This window comes from Coffea eugenioides, chromosome 8, assembly GCF_003713205.1.
Source record: "Coffea eugenioides isolate CCC68of chromosome 8, Ceug_1.0, whole genome shotgun sequence".
Lineage (NCBI taxonomy): Eukaryota > Viridiplantae > Streptophyta > Magnoliopsida > Gentianales > Rubiaceae > Coffea > Coffea eugenioides.
In genome coordinates, this window is record NC_040042.1 from 8631658 (window position 1) to 8650933 (window position 19276).

At 36.9% G+C, this 19276-nt stretch overlaps 2 protein-coding genes across 5 annotated transcripts; both read left to right on the forward strand.

Moving 5' to 3' along the window:
- Window positions 1-3483: 3483 nt before the first annotated feature.
- Window positions 3484-5303, forward strand: LOC113780148 (7-deoxyloganetin glucosyltransferase-like). Its single transcript, XM_027325961.1, has 2 exons — window positions 3484-4003; window positions 4318-5303. Exons 1-2 carry the CDS (start codon window positions 3484-3486, stop codon window positions 5301-5303), a joined length of 1506 nt encoding a protein of 501 aa, XP_027181762.1.
- Window positions 5304-8343: 3040 nt separating this feature from the next.
- LOC113781457 (7-deoxyloganetin glucosyltransferase) lies at window positions 8344-12532 on the forward strand. Of its 4 annotated transcripts, none has more exons than XM_027327394.1 (3): window positions 8344-8374; window positions 10892-11386; window positions 11604-12532. In XM_027327394.1, the coding sequence occupies exons 1-3, from the start codon at window positions 8344-8346 to the stop codon at window positions 12530-12532; spliced, it is 1455 nt and encodes a 484-aa protein (XP_027183195.1). The 4 variants fall into 4 exon arrangements, with proteins under 4 accessions (XP_027183195.1, XP_027183197.1, XP_027183196.1 ...); XM_027327396.1 differs by lacking the exon at window positions 8344-8374 and having other exon boundaries at window positions 10870-11386; window positions 11604-12355; window positions 12392-12532; XM_027327395.1 differs by lacking the exon at window positions 8344-8374 and having other exon boundaries at window positions 10870-11386.
- Window positions 12533-19276: the final 6744 nt, after the last annotated feature.

The following is a 19276-nucleotide window of genomic DNA, read 5'->3' on the forward strand; positions in this document are numbered from 1 at the left end:
TCTGGTAGATTCCCTAAACTCATTTTGTGATGGCTATGGTTGAGTAAGTGACGCCTCATGCTCACATTCATTAGTAACAGGATCATCACCATCATCAACATCCTCTTTTTACTCTGTCTCATCTCCCAATTGATTAAAATCAACAGGTATTGAAACTGGATCTAGATTTGAATTGACATGAACGTCATTTGAGGATCTTGGCTTCTCATTTTTGTCCATTTCTTTAGTGATTTGATCTTCTAAGAAGAACATCTCTACTCCTAATCACATTTTTTTCAACAGTATCATACATTCTGTAGCCAAACTCTTCATGTCCATAACCCAAAAAAATGCATTGCTTGAATTTCATATCAAATTTTGACCTATCGTTTTTGGAAATATGAACGAATGCTCTATAATCAAAAACTCTCAAGTGCTTATAGCACACATCCTTTCCTGTCTATGCTTTCTCTGGAATATTACCATCCAAAGGAATTGATAGAGAAAGATTGACCAAGTCAACCACAGTCCTCATTGTCTCACCCCAGAAGTATTTTGGCAGTTTAGCATTGGAGAGCATACATCTGATTTATTCAGTAATAGATTTGTTCATCCTCTTAGCTACTCAATTCTCTTAAGGAGTTTTTGGTACAGTCTTTTTCAATATGATTCCACAGGACTTGCAATAATTTTCAAATGGTCCTCCGTACTCACCATCATTACCAGTACGTACACACTTCAATTATTTTTTTGTCTCCCTCTGAACCTTGCTATGAAAGTCTTTAAATGTATCCAAAATCTGATCTTTAATTTTCAAAACAAAATATTATATTTTTCTAATAAAATCATCAATAAAGGTCATAAAATAAACAGCATCACCAAGAGACTTATCTTTCATATAGCAAACGTCAGTATGCATCAATTCTAAAGGATTCAATTTTCTAGATGGAGAAAAATTCTAAAATGCGACTCTATGTTGTTTTTCATAAATGCATTCAATATAATATTTAAGTGCATTACCTCTAATTTCAAGTAGGAGTTGTTTATGAACAAGTGTTTGAATCTCTTTTTCATCCATATGTCCAAGTCGCCTATGTCAAAGGTTAATTGAAAAATCACGAACTACATTTATTTCTCCCTTCCCCAACTTAGTTTGCATCAAGTAGAGAGTATTCTACTTCTTTTCTCTGGCAACAATGAGATTTTCTTTGCTGAGTTTTTATTTGCCTCCATTTTGAGAGTTATGGTAGCCCTCGTCATCAAGTTTTTCTGTAGAAATAAGATTAAAACGAATAAGGAACATGTCGAATATTTCTCAAGATCAGCTAGCGCCCGGTATCTGTGTCTAAATATATGTCTCTCATACCAATAACTTTACACAAGACTTTATTTCCTATCCTAACATAACCAAAATCTCCTTCGACGTAGGCTGAGAAGAAATACCTATAAAGAATAACATGGTAGGATGCATTCGAATCAACTATCTAATAATTGTCATAATAAATAATATTCATATGATCGTCATCATAAAACACAAACATATCATCATAAACTGCTATAATTGTTGTAGTTTCCTCATCATCTTTTTCTTTCGCCTTATCTTTTTTTTTTGGCTTGTTTCCTATTTTAAAATTCTGCACTCCTTCATATAATGCTCATTCTTTTTGCAATAAAAACATGCAATAGTTTTTCACGATTCAAACCTACCTCTAGAATTGTCATTCCTGTTGTGGGGTTCTCTATTTTTGTTTCTCCCCATTCTTTCTTTCTTTTCAGTGACCAGAGTCTGGGACTCATAAACAATTCCTTGTTTCTTCCTTTTGAATTTTTCATTCATCACGGCCTCTTTTGCAATAGCCATGGTCAACACATCATTGGGAGTTGAAATGCTGACGGAGATCATCATGATTGTCCAACTATCCGGTAGTGAATTGGACAATAATAGAGCTTGCACCTCATTATTCAAGTTCAAATTTAACGTAATTGCTTGGTTTTATCAATCCCTGAAAATTACTTAAGTGCTCAGTCATATCTTCCCCATCTCTATATCTCATCCGAGTAATCTGTTTCAGACAACTAGTCTTGTTTAAACCGGTCTTCCATTCATACATGCTCTCCAGCTTTTTTTAAAATACATCAATTTTAGTATCATTAACAAAGTGTTGGAAGATACTCTGTCCAATCTACTTTCTAAATTATCAACAATTTTTCTGTGCATAACTGTCCATTTATCATCACTCATATCAATTGATTTAACCACATCCCCTAGAACAATATCAAACATATCTCTACAATACAGATAGTCTTCTATTCTAGGTTTTTAAGTCGATTAATTAGTTGCATTTAGTTTAATCATATAACCACTATCCGAATTCTCCATTTTAACCAGTACAATTGAGTAGCACAACCTGACTGTTCTGATACCACTTTGTTTGAAAAAGAATACTGGTGCAAGCACACAATATCAGAATTAGTTTAGGATAAATTATTCTTTTCTCAAATACCAATTAAAATAAGAATAAATCAAATCCCCAAACAACGATGCCAACAGTAATAATAAAATGCAGGAAAAATAAAAGGCACAGGGCACTAAGATTTTTACGTGAAAAACCTAAATTGAAAAAAATCACTGGATCTAGTCCAATAAAAAATCTCCATTATCATAATAATGAAAATACACAGGTATATTTGGAACATCCAAATGACAATAATATAACCAATATCAACCAAATTAAATCGTTACAAAATCACTTTCAAAAATTACAACTGTCAATGAAATGGGTTTGGAAGGATGTTACCAAATGAAGAGAAAATTCAAAATTTGAATCGGTAGATGAGTAGAATTTGACGAGAGGATCGCATGGATAAAATTTCGTCGCAATCAGATTTCGAATTACTTTTCAATCAAAATTTTGAAGTTTCTCTCTCTCTAACTTCTTTATTCTTTTCTCTCTCTTCCTTTTTTTTTAAGAAAAAAAAGTGACGGCTGCTATATTTCTTCCTCGGTTGATTTCTATCTCTCGGCTAAAGCTTTCCAAGTCAAATTTGACTTCAATCTGATGGGATTTATTTTGTGGTTTGGCCCAAAAATGGGCTGGCCCAAACCCAACAACTTGAATCTTGTCTTACTCTGATAGGACCTGAGACGAACCCTGTACCAAGGACAGATGAACGGTGCTTGCTTCACTTGAATTCGACCTTATTACTAAAGCAATGAGCTCAGTAACTTACAGTGCTAAATTGACTTTTTCCGTTCCACCTTCAGCAACTGGAGGTTGCTTGCTAAATTGACTTTTTCTTGCACGAAATAATCAAGTCAGATTTTCAGAACCCTGTAAGATTAAAGAATAATCAACGTACTCATGGTTGCATGCAAATTGCAAACCTCGTAAGTCGATCGACCTATATATTTCTTCTTCAGGTTCTCTCATTACTTGCTTATTACAGCAATTTTATATCCATTTCATTGTTTTGAATCCTCCTCAAAATTTCAAACTTTAAAGAATGGATTCCATTTCTTTGTTAGAGAAGAAGCCTCATGCGGTCTGCATCCCATTCCCTGCTCAAGGTCACATAAACCCCATGCTTAAACTTGCCAAGCTTCTTCACCACAAAGGTTTTCATATCACCTTTGTTAACAGCGAATTCAACCACAAACGCTTGCTAAAATCTAGAGGTCCTGATTCCCTCAATGGTTTACCTGATTTCCAATTCGAAACCATTCCTGATGGGCTTCCTCCTTCTGATGTGGATGCCACCCAAGATATTGCTTCCCTTTGTGAGTCCACCGATAAGCATGGCTTAGGTCCATTTAGAGAACTTCTTGCCAGACTCGATGATACCTCTTCCTCCAACGTACCTCCTGTTTCTTGCATAATTTCGGATGCAGCTATGAGCTTCACACTTGCAGCTGCTGAAGAGCTAGGCATTCCCGAAATTTATCTTTGGACCGCCAGTGCATGTTCCTACTTGGCAATCTTCCACTTTTCACAACTTATTGACAAGGGTATCACGCCACTCAAAGGTAATGATAAATCCAAAATTCAAGTTCAAAATGTTTCACACTCTTCCGTTGTTTTTTTCTTTTTTCATGTATATTTTGGGAACTTTCCTTAATTCAAATTTTTACTGCTTTCTAAAGTGTGTTTGACTGTTTTAGTGCCTGAGGCGGATGCAGAACTTCTTGATTTTATATCATTTACTTTCACATCCTAAGAAGAGTGTATTGTGTATATAGAATTTTTAATAGTTTCAAGAGAAGGATAAAATTCTTTTTCTTTTTCTTTTTTCAACTTCTGCAATTTTGATGAAACTAAATCACTATGTTACCTTTTGCAGATGCTAGTTACTTGACAAATGGGTATCTTGATACAGTTCTTGAATGGATCATTCCCGGAATGGAAGGCATTCGTTTGAGAGATCTTCCAAGTTTCCTAAGAACCACAAATCCAGATGACTTTATTCTAAAATTCATCCTACAAATAACTGAGAGTGCTCAAAGGGCTTCCGCTATTATTTTAAATACTTTTGAAGAACTGGACCATGATGTAATAAGTTCCCTTCCAGCTTACCTTCCCCCAATCTATCCCATTGGGCCACTACATGTCCTCGAGAATCAGGTTGATGATAAGAGTCTAGAGGTGCTGGGATCAAATCTTTGGAAGGAAGAACCAGAATGTCTTGAATGGCTTGATTCAAAAGAACCAAACTCCGTGGTTTATGTGAACTTTGGAAGCATTACTGTAATGACACCTGAGCAACTAGTTGAATTTGCATGGGGACTCGCTAACAGCAAACAAACTTTTTTATGGATCATAAGGCCTGATCTCGTCAAGGGCGATCTAGCTATTCTTCCAGACGAATTTGTGGAAGAAACCAAACATAGAGGCTTGTTTGCAAGTTGGTGCAATCAAGGGAAAGTTCTTAGCCACTCGTCTGTGGGAGGATTCTTAACTCATAGTGGATGGAATTCCACAATTGAAAGTATGAGCAGTGGGGTGCCTATGATATGTTGGCCATTTTTCGCTGATCAACAAACCAATTGCTGGATTTGCTGCACGAAGTGGGGCATTGGAATGGAGATAGACAATAATGTTAAGAGGGATGAAGTTGAAAGTCTTGTTATAGAGTTAATGTCTGGAAAGAAAGGTAAGGAGATGAAGAAAAAAGTCATGGAGTGGAAAAAATTGGCAGAAGATGCTGCTTCTTGTTCTAGTGGTTCTTCTTCCGTGAATTTTGAGAATTTGATCAGTCAACTGCAACAATCCAAGACATTAGACACGTTGGAGTCCAACCACGATAAGGTTAATAATTGGCCTCATTAATGTGGGACTTGGTCATTCAGTAATTTTCATCATTAAGGAGTGATTTCTAGGAGTCAAAAAGCATCCAATAAGCCGCCCAATACGCCACGGAATTTGAGAATTCAACATGTTTCGTTGTACTGTCAGTCTCGGATGGTTTTTTTTTTTATGCAACTTTCTTGAATTCTTGATCGAAAACTTGTCGTTTTCTGTTTGATGATTTTTTTTAAAGGTGTAATTGCAGTAACGGTATACTTCAAGAATTGGAAAATTTGTTGGAAATGGACTTCGTCAAACAGTTTTAAGGGTGTATTTTCATTTTTTAGGATTAATTTCACAGGTATCAACTACCGAGTAAAAAAAAAATCAACTCCTTGAATCATTTTTCCTTTTTTTTTTTTGAGCAATTTTTAACTTTCAATTAATCAAGCATGACAGAGTATACACAGTTACACAGGAATGGTACATACATTCCAATTACATCAAGATCTCACTAAACTAAATACAAAAGTCACCAGCCAAATTACATCCATTAGCTAAAACAACTATGTGGCAAGCCAAGTTCCATAGCTAGCTCCCAGTTATCTTTGGACAGTGGAACTTTACTCCAACCTGCTACTACATCTCGGACTGCAGAGAGAGTTGAACGCACAATAGTTACAGCAGTCCTAGAGGTTTGGTGAAATGCAGCTTCGTTCCTAGCCCTCCATAGATGATAAATTGCAACCCTAAAAACCAACCTCTTCACCTGATCACGGAACGAATTAGTTCGCCAATGAGTGTAGATCCAATCCAGTTCACTATGCCATCGAATGAGATTGTGGAGGTCGTGGCTTAATAACCCACATTTTTGTGCGCATGCAAGCCACAACTACGTAATCACTTATGTGGTTACAAACACTGGTTACAAAGTCACAAATTTAGCCGGCAAATATATATATATATAAGGCAACCATCAAGTAAACCTTTCAAACTTAACATTAATAATGATAGATGCCTTTTTCCTAATTTTTATTTGGCCACATTCGCTCCTTATATTATAATAATTTTTACTTTAACAAATGATTCAGTTCTATCATGACAATTTTACTTTATGGTTGAGAAAAAGTCTTGACCCTTTTGGTATCAAGAACTCAATTATTCGTTCTTAACCCTTTTTATTGAGGTCGATTATCCACTGTCATTGAGATAACTCCAGAATTAACCGGACCCTCTAATGGTTTTGAAGGTGCTCCTTTTGGTTGGACAAAAACTTGAACTATTGAATACCTACACAAATCCAAAGAATTACCAAATTCTAAATGTGCCACTTATGATATTTGTTTTTACCAGAACTTTTACTACTAATACTCAAGACATGTCCGGTTCAGTGCTCAGAGCAACTCCTTTTTTTTGGGTTCTTTTGTTTTAATTCAGAAAATCATTTTAAATAACAGGGGTGGAGGATATGGTATCTTATCTCATAACTGCAAGCAACTTTCAGAGTCTATTGGTGTTATTAATGAATGCCTTTTTCAACGCCATCAATTGCAGCTTTCAATTTTCGGAGTTTTTTTTTTTCCGTCAATTCGTATAAAGTAGATGTGAATTCTTACTAAAATTTACCTTATGACCCTAAAATTTAAAAGTAGAATTCCTTGGCATCAAAACTTCAGTTCAATTATTGTTGGAAAATTACTTCCATGTATGTGTAGTGAATTATAGCATGAATTGTTGGAAAAGACATAATTGGTAAAACTTTTTAACTTGCTAAATCGGTAGTATCTCTGTACATCTCCAAAAAAAGAAAGAAATAGAGAGAGAGAGAGTCGATTGATGTGATCAATTTTATGCTTGAAAATGCACAATTTGATTTGGCATGATCTCTCAAAGGGGAAAAGAAACACGAGTACAAACAATTCTTCATTTCTTGATCAATGGAAAAGTTTTTAGTTTTGCTCAAAAAACAAAAGCATAAAATTAATATCTTCGAAAGCACAGAATTATATACTTTATAAAATATAAAGGTCAATTTCTATTTATTAGGTTCCGCGGCTGCTGTGCTAAGTACAAATAATTAAACAAATCATAAATGCAATCCTCAACATGATAGACTAATCTATTCAAAGGATCTTATTTAATTGGACGAATTAACCCATGCAACGAATCCATTACTCAAACTTATATTACTAGCTTTATGTTATATTCAATTGTTAACTGCAGTTCTTGATGAGGACAGCGTTGAACAAATCGCTGTCCTCATGGTTATAATGCCTGAATTGCTGATCTGTTGAGTGCTTGAAGGCATTATTCCAAAAAAAAAAAAAAGGACCACTGGATTGTGTGTAACTCATGACCCAGTTGCACCCATTCAACGATCAATTCAACTCCTGCAGATTCTGCAGAATGGTTGATGGGGTTTAGAAATGTGTGCATATCAAATGGATTGGCGTTTTTCGAATAGGCAGGACCATCCTTCTGATCACAACCTGGTCTTGGGACAGAAGCAAATATTGGAATGAGATTTTGGACATGGTGGCGACATCCCACATGTTTGTGCACATGCAAACCCTAAACACTTAACCTCATCTCATCTGTTAATTTTATGTATATATAGTTGAACTTCCTCTTCCTAATTTTCAGTCTAGGTATCTATACTTCTCCAATCTTCTCAACAGTTATCAGCGTTAACGGGTGTTTCAATTCCATCATGAAAATCTTACTCCATAGTTGAGAACAATTCTGACAACCAAATTTGATACAATTTAGAGGAAACTATTCACCGGACTCCTAAATTATTTTCCTTACACTCTTTTGTCCCCTTCATAATATATTGTTTTCAAACAGTCAGTTGCCTGTTTTACAACTTCATCAAATTTGCATTGTTATGAAGACATCAAAGGTACAGTTAAAAAAAAAGAAGAGAAAAAGATATCAAAGATTCATTCTTCAACTTTATATATGCTGTAGAGTTTATGTGCCTTCATTGAGATATATCCAAAATTAGCCTGACAAATAACATGCTCCAATAATACTGGAGGTGATATTCCTTTTAGTTGGACCAAAACTTGAATTGTGTTGAATGCGTACACTCAATTCTAACAGGTATCAAAGTCTGAATACGCCACTTATTATATTTTTGTTTAGATCAGAATTTTGTTTTATCATCCAACCCAGATGTCCGGATCAGCGTCCAAAGCGTGTCCTTTTTTCAGTTCAACAAATCTTTTTTAAATAATGAGGTTGAAGATATGGTATCTTATTTTACAAACGCAAGAAACTTTCAGAGTCCAGCGGTGTCATTGATAATTGCCCTTTCCATGTAAGACAATTGTAGCTTTCAAGATTCCATGTTATTTTGTTCCAATTCATATAAAATATCTATGAATTCTTGCTATACTTTATTGTAAGACAATTTTAGCTTTCGAATTCCCAAGATATTTTCTTCCAATTCATATGACAAAGTAGATATGATTTGATAATAGTATCTATAGATATTACACCCAAAAAAAAAAAGAGATTGAGAGTAGAGATCTAATGGTCAATTCATGCAAACCCTCTAGATATTTGCAAGTTGAGACAACGTATTGCGTGACAATTTCAAGAAGTAGTACACTATAGCCACTTTGCGGGTGCTTCTTTCTGTCTCTATTGAATGCTTCTTTCTGGTCAATTCATGCAAACCCTCAAGCTATTTGCAAGTTGGGACGACGTATTGCGTGACAATTTCAATGAGCAGTACACTATAGCCACTTTGCTGGTCAAACCAAAATATGCTTCTTTCTGTCTCTATTGAGAGCGCCACTATCAAATTCAACTTTCGCCTTCAGAAATTCAAACTCTGTAAAATTTTTCCTTTTTAGAAATGGAAATTTGCCATTTTATCAAAGACTTTGACAAAAACCCCAATAGCTTTGCAATAACTTTGACAAAAATACATAAATAAGGCAAGCTGCTAGAGTACGTAAATTACGATCAAACAAGAAGAAGGGTTATTGCACCAAAGAGGGCAGGCTGCTAAGGGTACGTAAATTAATTTAGAGTAATGATGTTTTTTTTTTTTTTTATAAAGTGAAAGATCTTGAATTCAATATCTTTTATATACAATATTATCTATCTTACCATCTAACTCAACCTTTCTCGAAGCGACAAAATGACATTTCTTTCTGTACAAAATACATATTAACCTAAGAGATTTTGTTTTAAGGATGAAGCTCAAACATTGATAAAGTAATAAAAGATTTTCGCTGTCATGATCACTTAAACTATGTGTGACAAATCCTGGGGTCAATATGTTCTTGTATATTTCATTATTTGTCTGTTCTGAACATTTTTATAATCTCTTCTCGGTGCTGGCAGACTTCCACCCTTTCTTTTTCATAGGTCCCTTTTCAATTAATTTTCAAGCGTCTCCGCAATGATTTGCATTTTTAATAGGGCAGGTGGCGCCCTGAACTGAATCAAAAGCATCAATTAAAGCCTAACTGCGAGATTGACTACCAAACAAATCAACTTTTGGTTTTGGTTTCATAATTTGGGTTGTGTTTGGATTGCATTTTTCTAGATTTTTTGTAGAAAAATTATTATAGCGATTTGATATATATGAGGCAAAAAGGTGATTGGAAAATATGTTCACGAAAAATATAATAATTTTTCTTTAAAAAATGGCTGTCCAAACAATGCTCATTGGCCAACAGGTATGCAAGTCTGGAAATGAGAAAGCATGTCACTTGGGCTCAATTTCACGTTCACATCAATAACCCTTCTTGTAAAAAATCAGATTCTGACGGATCAGATCTGCAATAATTCGAGATCATTTACGTCTTCATCCATTTTTTTGCCATTGTGTGATCCGTGTGGGTAGGATGTCCAGAGATTTCTTCCCTGCATAGGATGAAATTAATTTTCCAGCGTTTGAAAGTTTGGACTTTAATGTGTGCAAATTACCATCTACTCGTGTAATATAATAGCTTTATATATTATCACACGATCTTCTACGTTTCAAAATATCTACACAAACTTCTTTGTAATTTATGTAGGGTGAAAAAATGAAAGCAACTCAAGCTATAGCAATTGACCTAGATACGTTTCAGAAACACACGTGCTAAGATTACATTATCCACTTAACTCCTCCGTTGCTTTGCATATATTTACATAATCTCCCTATAAATTTACGTAAATTGGTTATCCCTAATCATGATTACTATCTACCTAAATGACAATACTAGCATTTCAACTGAGGATATTACGGAAGCTACTTTTCGTCAAATCTTCACTGATAAATTAAACTACATGGGTTATGTGAATACTTTATAACGTTTGGAGAGAAGTGATCAATAGATAAAATCACATGGAGATTTGCAGTAATTTACCCAAATTAAAGTCGGAGCGGTACTATACTGTGGGGTTGGCCTTGCCATGTCGACAAGGGGCAGCAGACCATTTTGTCGTTGACTTCTAATTTTTCATTATTACGCACGCTAAATTTTGCTTTTTCAATTTTCACAAATTGCTTCGCCCGCTATAAATTTGGATAGATAGCCATAGGCTTAAGCATCAAAACTCATTCCAACAACAAAAGAAAGTGAAGGGGAAAAAAACACAAGCAATGGGTTCCATGTCTCTGCCAGAAAAGCCTCATGCTGTTTGTATTCCATATCCAGCACAGGGTCACATAAACCCTATGCTGAAACTAGCCAAGCTCCTTCATCATAAAGGGTTTCATATAACCTTTGTTAACACAGAATTCAACCACAAACGTTTGCTCAAGTCTAGAGGTCCTGATGCCCTCAATGGCTTGCCTGATTTCCAGTTTAAAGCCATTCCTGATGGGCTTCCTCCTTCTGATGTTGATGCCACCCAAGACGTTCCCTCCCTTTGTGAATCCACCACTACTCATTGCTTAGGTCCATTTAGAGATCTCCTTGCAGAACTTAATGATCCCTCCTCATCACAAGTTCCCCCTGTTTCTTGCATAGTTTCTGATGGTGTCATGAGCTTTACTCTTGAAGCTGCCGCAGAACTAGGCGTCCCAGAAATATTGTTTTGGACTCCTAGTGCATGTGGATTCCTGGGTTATATGCACTATGCTAAGCTCATAGAAAAGGGTCTCACACCACTCAAAGGTACTCTTCAGTCCCAAGAACTTTTTGTAGTATTTCTCTTTTGAGCTCTCGTGAGAGAGACTTTTTAGCACTAGTTGGACTTCTGAACTTCTGCACTGCGAATAGATATAATATAACCCCCTTGGCAACTAGCTTAATGGCATTTAAGAGAGTAATTCCTGTATCTTCTTTTTTATTTTTTAATCGAGTTAAAATTGTAAATCCTTGTTAATTGCAGATGCAAGTTACTTGTCAAATGGATACCTTGAGCAAGCTATAGATTGGATTCCCGCGATGAAAGATATACGTCTGAGAGATCTTCCAAGTTTCTTAAGAACTACAAATCCGGATGACTACATGACAAAGTTCGTGTTGCAAGAGACTGAGAGATCCAAGAAGGCTTTAGCTATTATTTTGAACACATTTGAGGAGCTGGAAGATGATGTTATAAACGCTCTGTCTGCCATCCTTCCTCCCATCTACGCCATTGGGCCTCTACAGTTTCTCCAGAAAGAGGTGAAAGACGAGAGGTTATCAGTTTTAGGGTCAAATCTTTGGAAAGAAGAGCCCGAGTGCCTAGAATGGCTTGATTCAAAGGATCACAATTCTGTTGTCTATGTAAACTTTGGAAGCATCACTGTTATGACTGCTGACCAGCTTGTGGAGTTTGCATGGGGACTTGCAAACAGTAAACAAACATTTTTGTGGATCATTAGGCCTGATCTTGTCTCTGGCGACTCTGCAATTCTTCCTCCTGAATTTTTGGAGGAAACTAAAGATAGAGGCCTACTAGCAAGCTGGTGCCCTCAGGAACAAGTTCTTAGCCATCCTGCCATTGGAGGATTCTTAACTCATAGCGGATGGAATTCAACTCTCGAGAGCATCTGTAGTGGGGTGCCCATGATTTGTTGGCCGTTTTTCGCCGAACAACAGACCAATTGCTGGTTCTGCTGCACCAAATGGGGCAATGGATTGGAGATAGACAATAATGTTAAGAGGGAAGAGGTTGAGAGCCTAGTGACTGAGTTGATGGTTAGAGAAAAGGGAAAGGACATGAAGAAAAAAGCCTTGGAGTGGAAGAACAAGGCTGAAGAAGCAGCTAAAAGTTCGGGTGGCTCTTCTTACTCCAATTTGGAGAAGGTGGTCCAGGTGCTTCTCTCCAAGTAAAATCAGAATAGCATATTTATGTAACGAATTTCTTTCAATTCTATAAATAAATTATCTCTATTTTTCATATTTGTAATTGTATACGGGGGTTATAATCCTTTGATGTTCTTTTGTGCTTATCCTTTCCTAGAGAGTTAATATTATTGATTTCGAACTCCCATCTAGTAAGCAAAGCAAACCTTTGGAATATATTGAGGTCCCTGTCTGCATTATTAAATGCAAAATACTGCAATTTGGCATGGAATACTGCGTCGGCAAACATTTGATCAGGTCCTCGAGTCCAAGGACTACGCTCAGATTATGTGAAGTTAAAATTTTTTTTTATTGAATATATGAATTCATTAAAGATTTTTTTATTGGATGTACTAATTCATAAAATAAAAAAGAGTTGCAATATCAAGTTATACACAGTTACCGACCAAAAAATCATGAAACTAACTTATTTAGGATATGGTACTCTTCAATATTTAATTCATTTATAAAGTGCAGGGAGTTTAATTATAGCAAATTCCCACTACTCTCAACATTTTTTTTTACCATGTAAATGAAAGGGTTTGAATTCAAAATCGTTTATTTACACTCTCTCCTCTAAACTATCCAACCTATCACTACCTCCATTACTCTTAACTTATTAATAAAGCAGGTTATAATGCTGAATGTCAAATTCTAACCCTTTTTACTTTTTTTTTCTTCTTTTTTATGTGAGAAAAGGAAGGCCTCGTTCTCATGGAATTTCCAGCTGCCACATCGTTATTTTTTTAATAAGTGAAAGATTTTGAATCCAAAACCTTCTACTTTTACCACCCAATCCAACATTTTTCGTAACATTGATAGGCGATGGCAACGATTGAATGCACAAACTATAAGAGTGAAATTTTTTTCTTTTTTTTTTAAGCATATAAGAATGAAAGGTTTTGAAGAATGGCCGTCCTAACATTGGTAGGCGACGGCAATTATTGAAGGCATTTTATAGTTTATTATACAACTACACTACTAAGGTCAACAATCAACGCCCCCACCCAACCCTGCCGTTAGCCCGCAACCATACCACTCCATGCTTACATCTGCGTTTTTTAATCTCTTTGTTTTCTCCTCCATTATTGAGGAAGTGATTATGCTCGCCTTTTTGTCATACATTATCAACCCCTGGAGAAAATCAAATTGACCCCTGATAACCAAATGGAGAAAATCTGTATTTGCTCATACACGATCCAAGAGGCTCTATCCCACTAATCCTTCGAGTTAGACAGACAATTAATTGCACCTCCCATTTGCACTTTTAATTCTTTCCTTCCAGATCCCATTAACAAGTTTTCATCTCACTTTTCCTGATCGGTTACGTTCATAAACTAACTCTGATGTCTCAAAGATTTCCACTACAAACAGAATCGTCATGGACGTTGGACACCAAAATTGGTGTTAAGCAGATGAGGTGAACATTGTTGTACTTGACATTTACCTTAAAAATTGTGACAGAAAAAAAAAATGACGAACTTAAGTTTACTTGTAGTGAAATAACAAAGAAAAGAAGAGGAAAAAGATCCCATCAATTACGCAATAATCGCTCTAATTCCTCATCTCTTTTCTTTTTTCCTTTTTTCCTTTTTTGTACGGCGATTCTAAAATAGCAATTGTAGTAACCTCTGTGGGCGGTGACTGTTTTCAAAGTGCTCACCACACAACCCAATATGTGACCCTTTATTTAAAAAAATAAAAATAAAAATAGTAAATCTTATATACACTGACAGTATATACACTGTCACCATTGGATGGCGTTAAATTTTATAAACAAGACTTACTTCAAATTTATTTATAGGTAATAAGCTATTTATTTATTATTTAATGTCATATACACTCAAATATATTGGATTTAGTACTTAACAAACAGAAATGAAAGTACATAAGATTCAGTGTAACAAACAAAATGAATTTTTCAGTTACTTATTGCTGAAGATAACATTTTCTGACAGCATTAGTTCCATCGCCCTCATGTTTTTACCCAAAAAACACTTCAATCCTTAACCTATTTTTCACTTAAATGATGGTAGTTATTTTGCAAACTTTGATGGAAAAATCATTAGTAATTGAAGACATATATAATACCCAGATTTGTGATTGCATTTTCCGTCATTTTTCATGGAAAAATTACTGTAGCGATTTGATGTATGTGAGGAAAAAAGGTAATAGGAAAATGTGTTCACGGAAAATGACGAAATTTTTCTACGGAAAACAGCAATCCAAGCAAGGCCTAATTAGAGGAGCAGATTATTCCACACAGCCAATGATGGCAGCCTCTAAAATAATATCAGAAAGGATGAACACCAGACATGACCAGTTCCATGCCTTCCACTGAGTCAACTTCTTGATAGTTCCATCCAGGGCAATGGGGCCCTAGACCCACTCATGCAACCTGTCTTGAGTCAGAATTGCCGATTTCAATGAAGTGAGAAAAGGCAGCTCAAATAGCAATTGGCGGGATGGATGTGTCTTGTGAGTCCTGCTTAGATTACCTTCGGGTCGGTTAGCTGCTAACTCCTGCGTGTCTGTTTGTATTATTGTGCGCGTGTGTGTGTCTTATTCCGTTTCGCAAAAAAAAAAAAAAAAAAAGGCAGCTCAAATAACCGCTTTGTCAACCAACGGCTCTTCGCACTATTAATCACCGCCAAAGATTTTAAATTTTAACGAGCGAAGAGGTTAAAAATTTAAAATCTTATCTTCTATTAATGTGTTATTATACGTGACTTTTTCTAATTCATATGTATGTGTAGTGCATTCGTCTAGTTCCATAATAGTTCAGTTTCTGTCGATTTCTTTAAGTTTCATTGGGTCTCTCCCATCCCTTGGTGTAGGTTAGAGTAGAAATAAAAATAGATTAGTCTAACTATTGCCCTCTGATTAAAAAAAAAATAACCGCTTTGTCCTGTTACCAACCCAGCCCAGGATTTTTCCTCGGGATGATGAGTTAAGAAACACCAACACTTGCCAGCTCCCAATCACACTAATCTGTTAAAGGAGTATGGTGAGAAACTGATCATGATGTTCTTGTTCTCAACTCATAAGATTGTAGGATCTCTCTACCGTACCTCACATTAGGGACTCAACTGATGTAATGGTTCACATTAGGACAAGAGCAATATGGGAATCCCATAAAGGATCTGCAGTAATTATGCATGCATTCCGTGAGTTGGAGGTTCGAGTCATCCAAGAACTTGATTCCATGATCCCAGTGCTGCTAACCGTTGGCCCTCTTCAGTTTCTGGAAATTAAGTCACATCTTTTATTTGTATCATTTAACTTCAGGTTATTATCGTGGACTTTGGTTCAAGAGGAAGTTTAGAATGTTGGACATGTAAAGGTTTTGAGGATACACAGGATTGCAAATGACTCCAACTGCCAAGTGAAATAGAAACATAAACTTAAAAGTGCAATTTACACAAAATTTTGCTGGTAATTATAGCAGGGATCCACGAGGCCTGGCCAAAGGTAAACACAGTTGCATCCATGGTTCAAAGTCACGGTCACGGTCGCGGTCGCGGTTTGGACCGTTCCACATCGGTCTCGACATATCGGTCGCGGTCTCGGCGAGACGTGAATTTTTGAAATATTTAATATTCTAAAAATTGTAAAAAATATGATAAATAAAAATAATTAAAAATTAATAAAAATAATAAAAATTCAAGTTAACTCGGGATGACTCGGTGTGACTCGGCCGTTTCAACCATTCACGGTGACGTCTCGGCCTGTCACGTATCTCGGAAACGTTTCGTCGCGGTCTCGTCTCGGGCTAAGCTGAGACGGAGACGACTCGGCCGAGACCGAGACGTCTCGGCCGAGTCTTCGAACCATTACTTGCATCGGTGGAATTAAGGAGGGACAGGGATGAAGGTGTGATGGAGTAGAGAAGCTATCTAAAGATGGAAGCAAGACTTAGGCAGCAGGAACAAAGAAGGCGTGAATGTCAGAAGTAGAAAGGCGCAATCACTGGGCAAAACAATTACAAAAGGCGTGAGTAAGCAGAAACCAGGAAGCAAGAACATAAAGGCGTGGATACCAAGAGCTGAAGGCGTGGACATTGGTTCAAGAGGTTGTCAAAAGCGTGGCCGACGAATCACGCCTTTCCTGGGGTTTCAGTTGTTCTAACAGAACTTCAAGCGCGGCAACTTGTAGATGCAACTTGCAGATGCAATAAGACACATGTTTTGCTTTTATTGGCCTAGTTAGTAATCTGTTAGGATTTGTTAGCTTTATAAGGAGGCCTCTCTGCTCAAGTAGCTGGCAGTTTTTGAAAATCATTCGTCCAGATTCATCTGAATTTGCTGAGGAGCATTTCCTCAATTTTCCCTCCCAAATCTTCCTTCAAATTCTTCCACCTTCTTAGCTAAATCCATTATCTCTGTTCTTGTAATACGTTACCAGAATTCAATTAATGAAAGCTGAAGTTCATTCGCTCACTATTTCATTGATTCATTGTTGACTGATTCCATCTCATTAAGCTTGATTTATTCTGCTTCATGCCAATTCTGGTTCCTCTGGTTTCTGGTCCATAACAGTGGTATCAGAGCTAGCTACGAGCCATTGGGAATGACTAAGAATCAGGACGAAATGAGGAAAGAAATCACTGAGTTAGGGAGTGTAGTTAGAACTTTTGCTAACAGAAGTGATGGACTAGACCAGGCTGTCAGGATCATGGAGCACAGGCAGGAGAGCACTGAGAAGGCTCTCAAAAATCTGGACCAGAAATACGAAGGCATGATGAGCATGATGGCACAAATGCTGGCCAAATTGAACGATAAGGGAAAGGATACAGAAGGCAGCAGCTCAGAGCTGGACTCAGGTCATCAGGAAGGAGGCAGGAGGAAAGAGGTGCAGAAAGGAGTTTTAGATAGATCTGAGCTCAAGGAAAACAGGACATTCACTAGGCTGCCCAAGGTGGACCTGCCACCATTCACAGGGGAGAATCCCAGGGAGTGGATCAGAAAAGCCAACAAGTACTTCAAAATCAATGGAGTAGAGGAGGAAATGAGGTCTGAGGTTGCAGAACTCTATTTCAGAGATAAGGCAGATATCTGGTTCCATGGTGTATTCAGTAGAAGGGAGGATACTCCTTGGGAAGAACTCTGCAATGCTCTCTGTGAGAGATTTGGAAATGGCTCCCCTGAGGAGGCCATAGAGGAGAACCAACATAAGACATCAGCAAGGGACTATCAAGAAGAAAAAGCTATAAACCAAGTGTTTGATAGATTGGCTCACAACGATTGTGTTATCTCTCAAGGGCTTAGCTATGAATTGATTATAGGAGAGCTAGCTTGGCAACAAGGCTCTATAGACAAGGAAATATTTAACTCTGCTTCACCGCTCCATTGTCCCAGAAATTGGTCTTCGGTCAGCCGCGAGGTAAAGCAAAAGTTCACTGAGGTGAAAATCAATTGGAATCAGTTATCCTGTAGTGGTTATCGGTTTGGAAACTGTTCTTCATATCTAAAATCTATGTTAGCATCTAAACTTGTGAAAATGGATAATGATGAGCAAAAGCATGATGTTGCTGTCAATATTGTTCCTTCGCAACAAAATAGACCACTTGATGACTTGATATTTGATCCTGGAGGCGGTACTAAAATAGCAATGAGCAAAGACTGTAATGACTCTAAAATTGGTGCGGTTTCGATGCAAGGTATATTTTACATTGCAATAGTTGAACACCTTGTTTGCTTGATCAAAGGGTTGCCTAAATTAAGTAAGGACTGCAATCCTAATGTTGCTGTGGATGAGTACTGCTCTCTGTCTTCATTTTGGATAGTGAAAAACACTGCACTTGGGGTGAAAAAGGATGCAAATGCATTCATTTTCGTGTTCAACCCCGGTGAGGTTATCTTGCTTGAAAACTTCAACAATGAACAATTGAAATATGTACAGGAGTGCAGCTTCAAATTGCTTGAAAGAAGATGTCCACAGAAAGGAGAAGTAGAGAAGTGTACAACAGTTATCTATGGTGTCCGTATTTCCATTTGGCAACTTTCTACTCTTGCTATATGTGGTCACAAAAGTAAAATTGTGATTATGGAGGTTGGGGAAAGTGAACTTCTTAATGAGATATCTTCCCAATCTTTGTTATGGTGTAGTCAAATTGACTTTAGTAAGGATAATAGCACATTGGTTTACGGCATATTACCAGCAATAGTGTTTCAAGATAGGGATATCATACAGGTACATGCACCAGTAAAAGCTATATCAGTACTTGCTAATTTCTTGGAATTAAAAGAGGGAACAAATAGGTACTTTGGTCTGCAATTTCTGGCTGGCTTGGCCTGTAATGGCTACATAGGAATTCTCCTATCTGTTTCAAATCCAGGAGTAACAGCAGGACTTCTAACCTTGCTTGGTTGTGTTGATGCTAACCTGCAAGACCATTTGAAGGCAGTAGAGAAATCCCTTGGTTTGCATTATCCGGATCAAGCTGCTCTTAAAAGATTATTTATGGTTGGTGGTGCTACTTCTAGAATTTCAGCTCTTGTTGCTCAGCTAAAACTAATTCCAGGGCCTGACTTTGGGAGTGACGGGCAATTTAAAACTTTAAAGGTGGGAAACATTTTGGAGCCACAAGGCCTGGCTGACCACCAACCTTATCAAACTCAGAAGAATCAGCAAGCTTTGCTATTTCCTTATACTACTTGCTTGCTGCGAATTGCCAAATATCAATCTGAAGACTTTGTTTGGAAGCCTGGAACTTTGTTCGACATCCTTGAG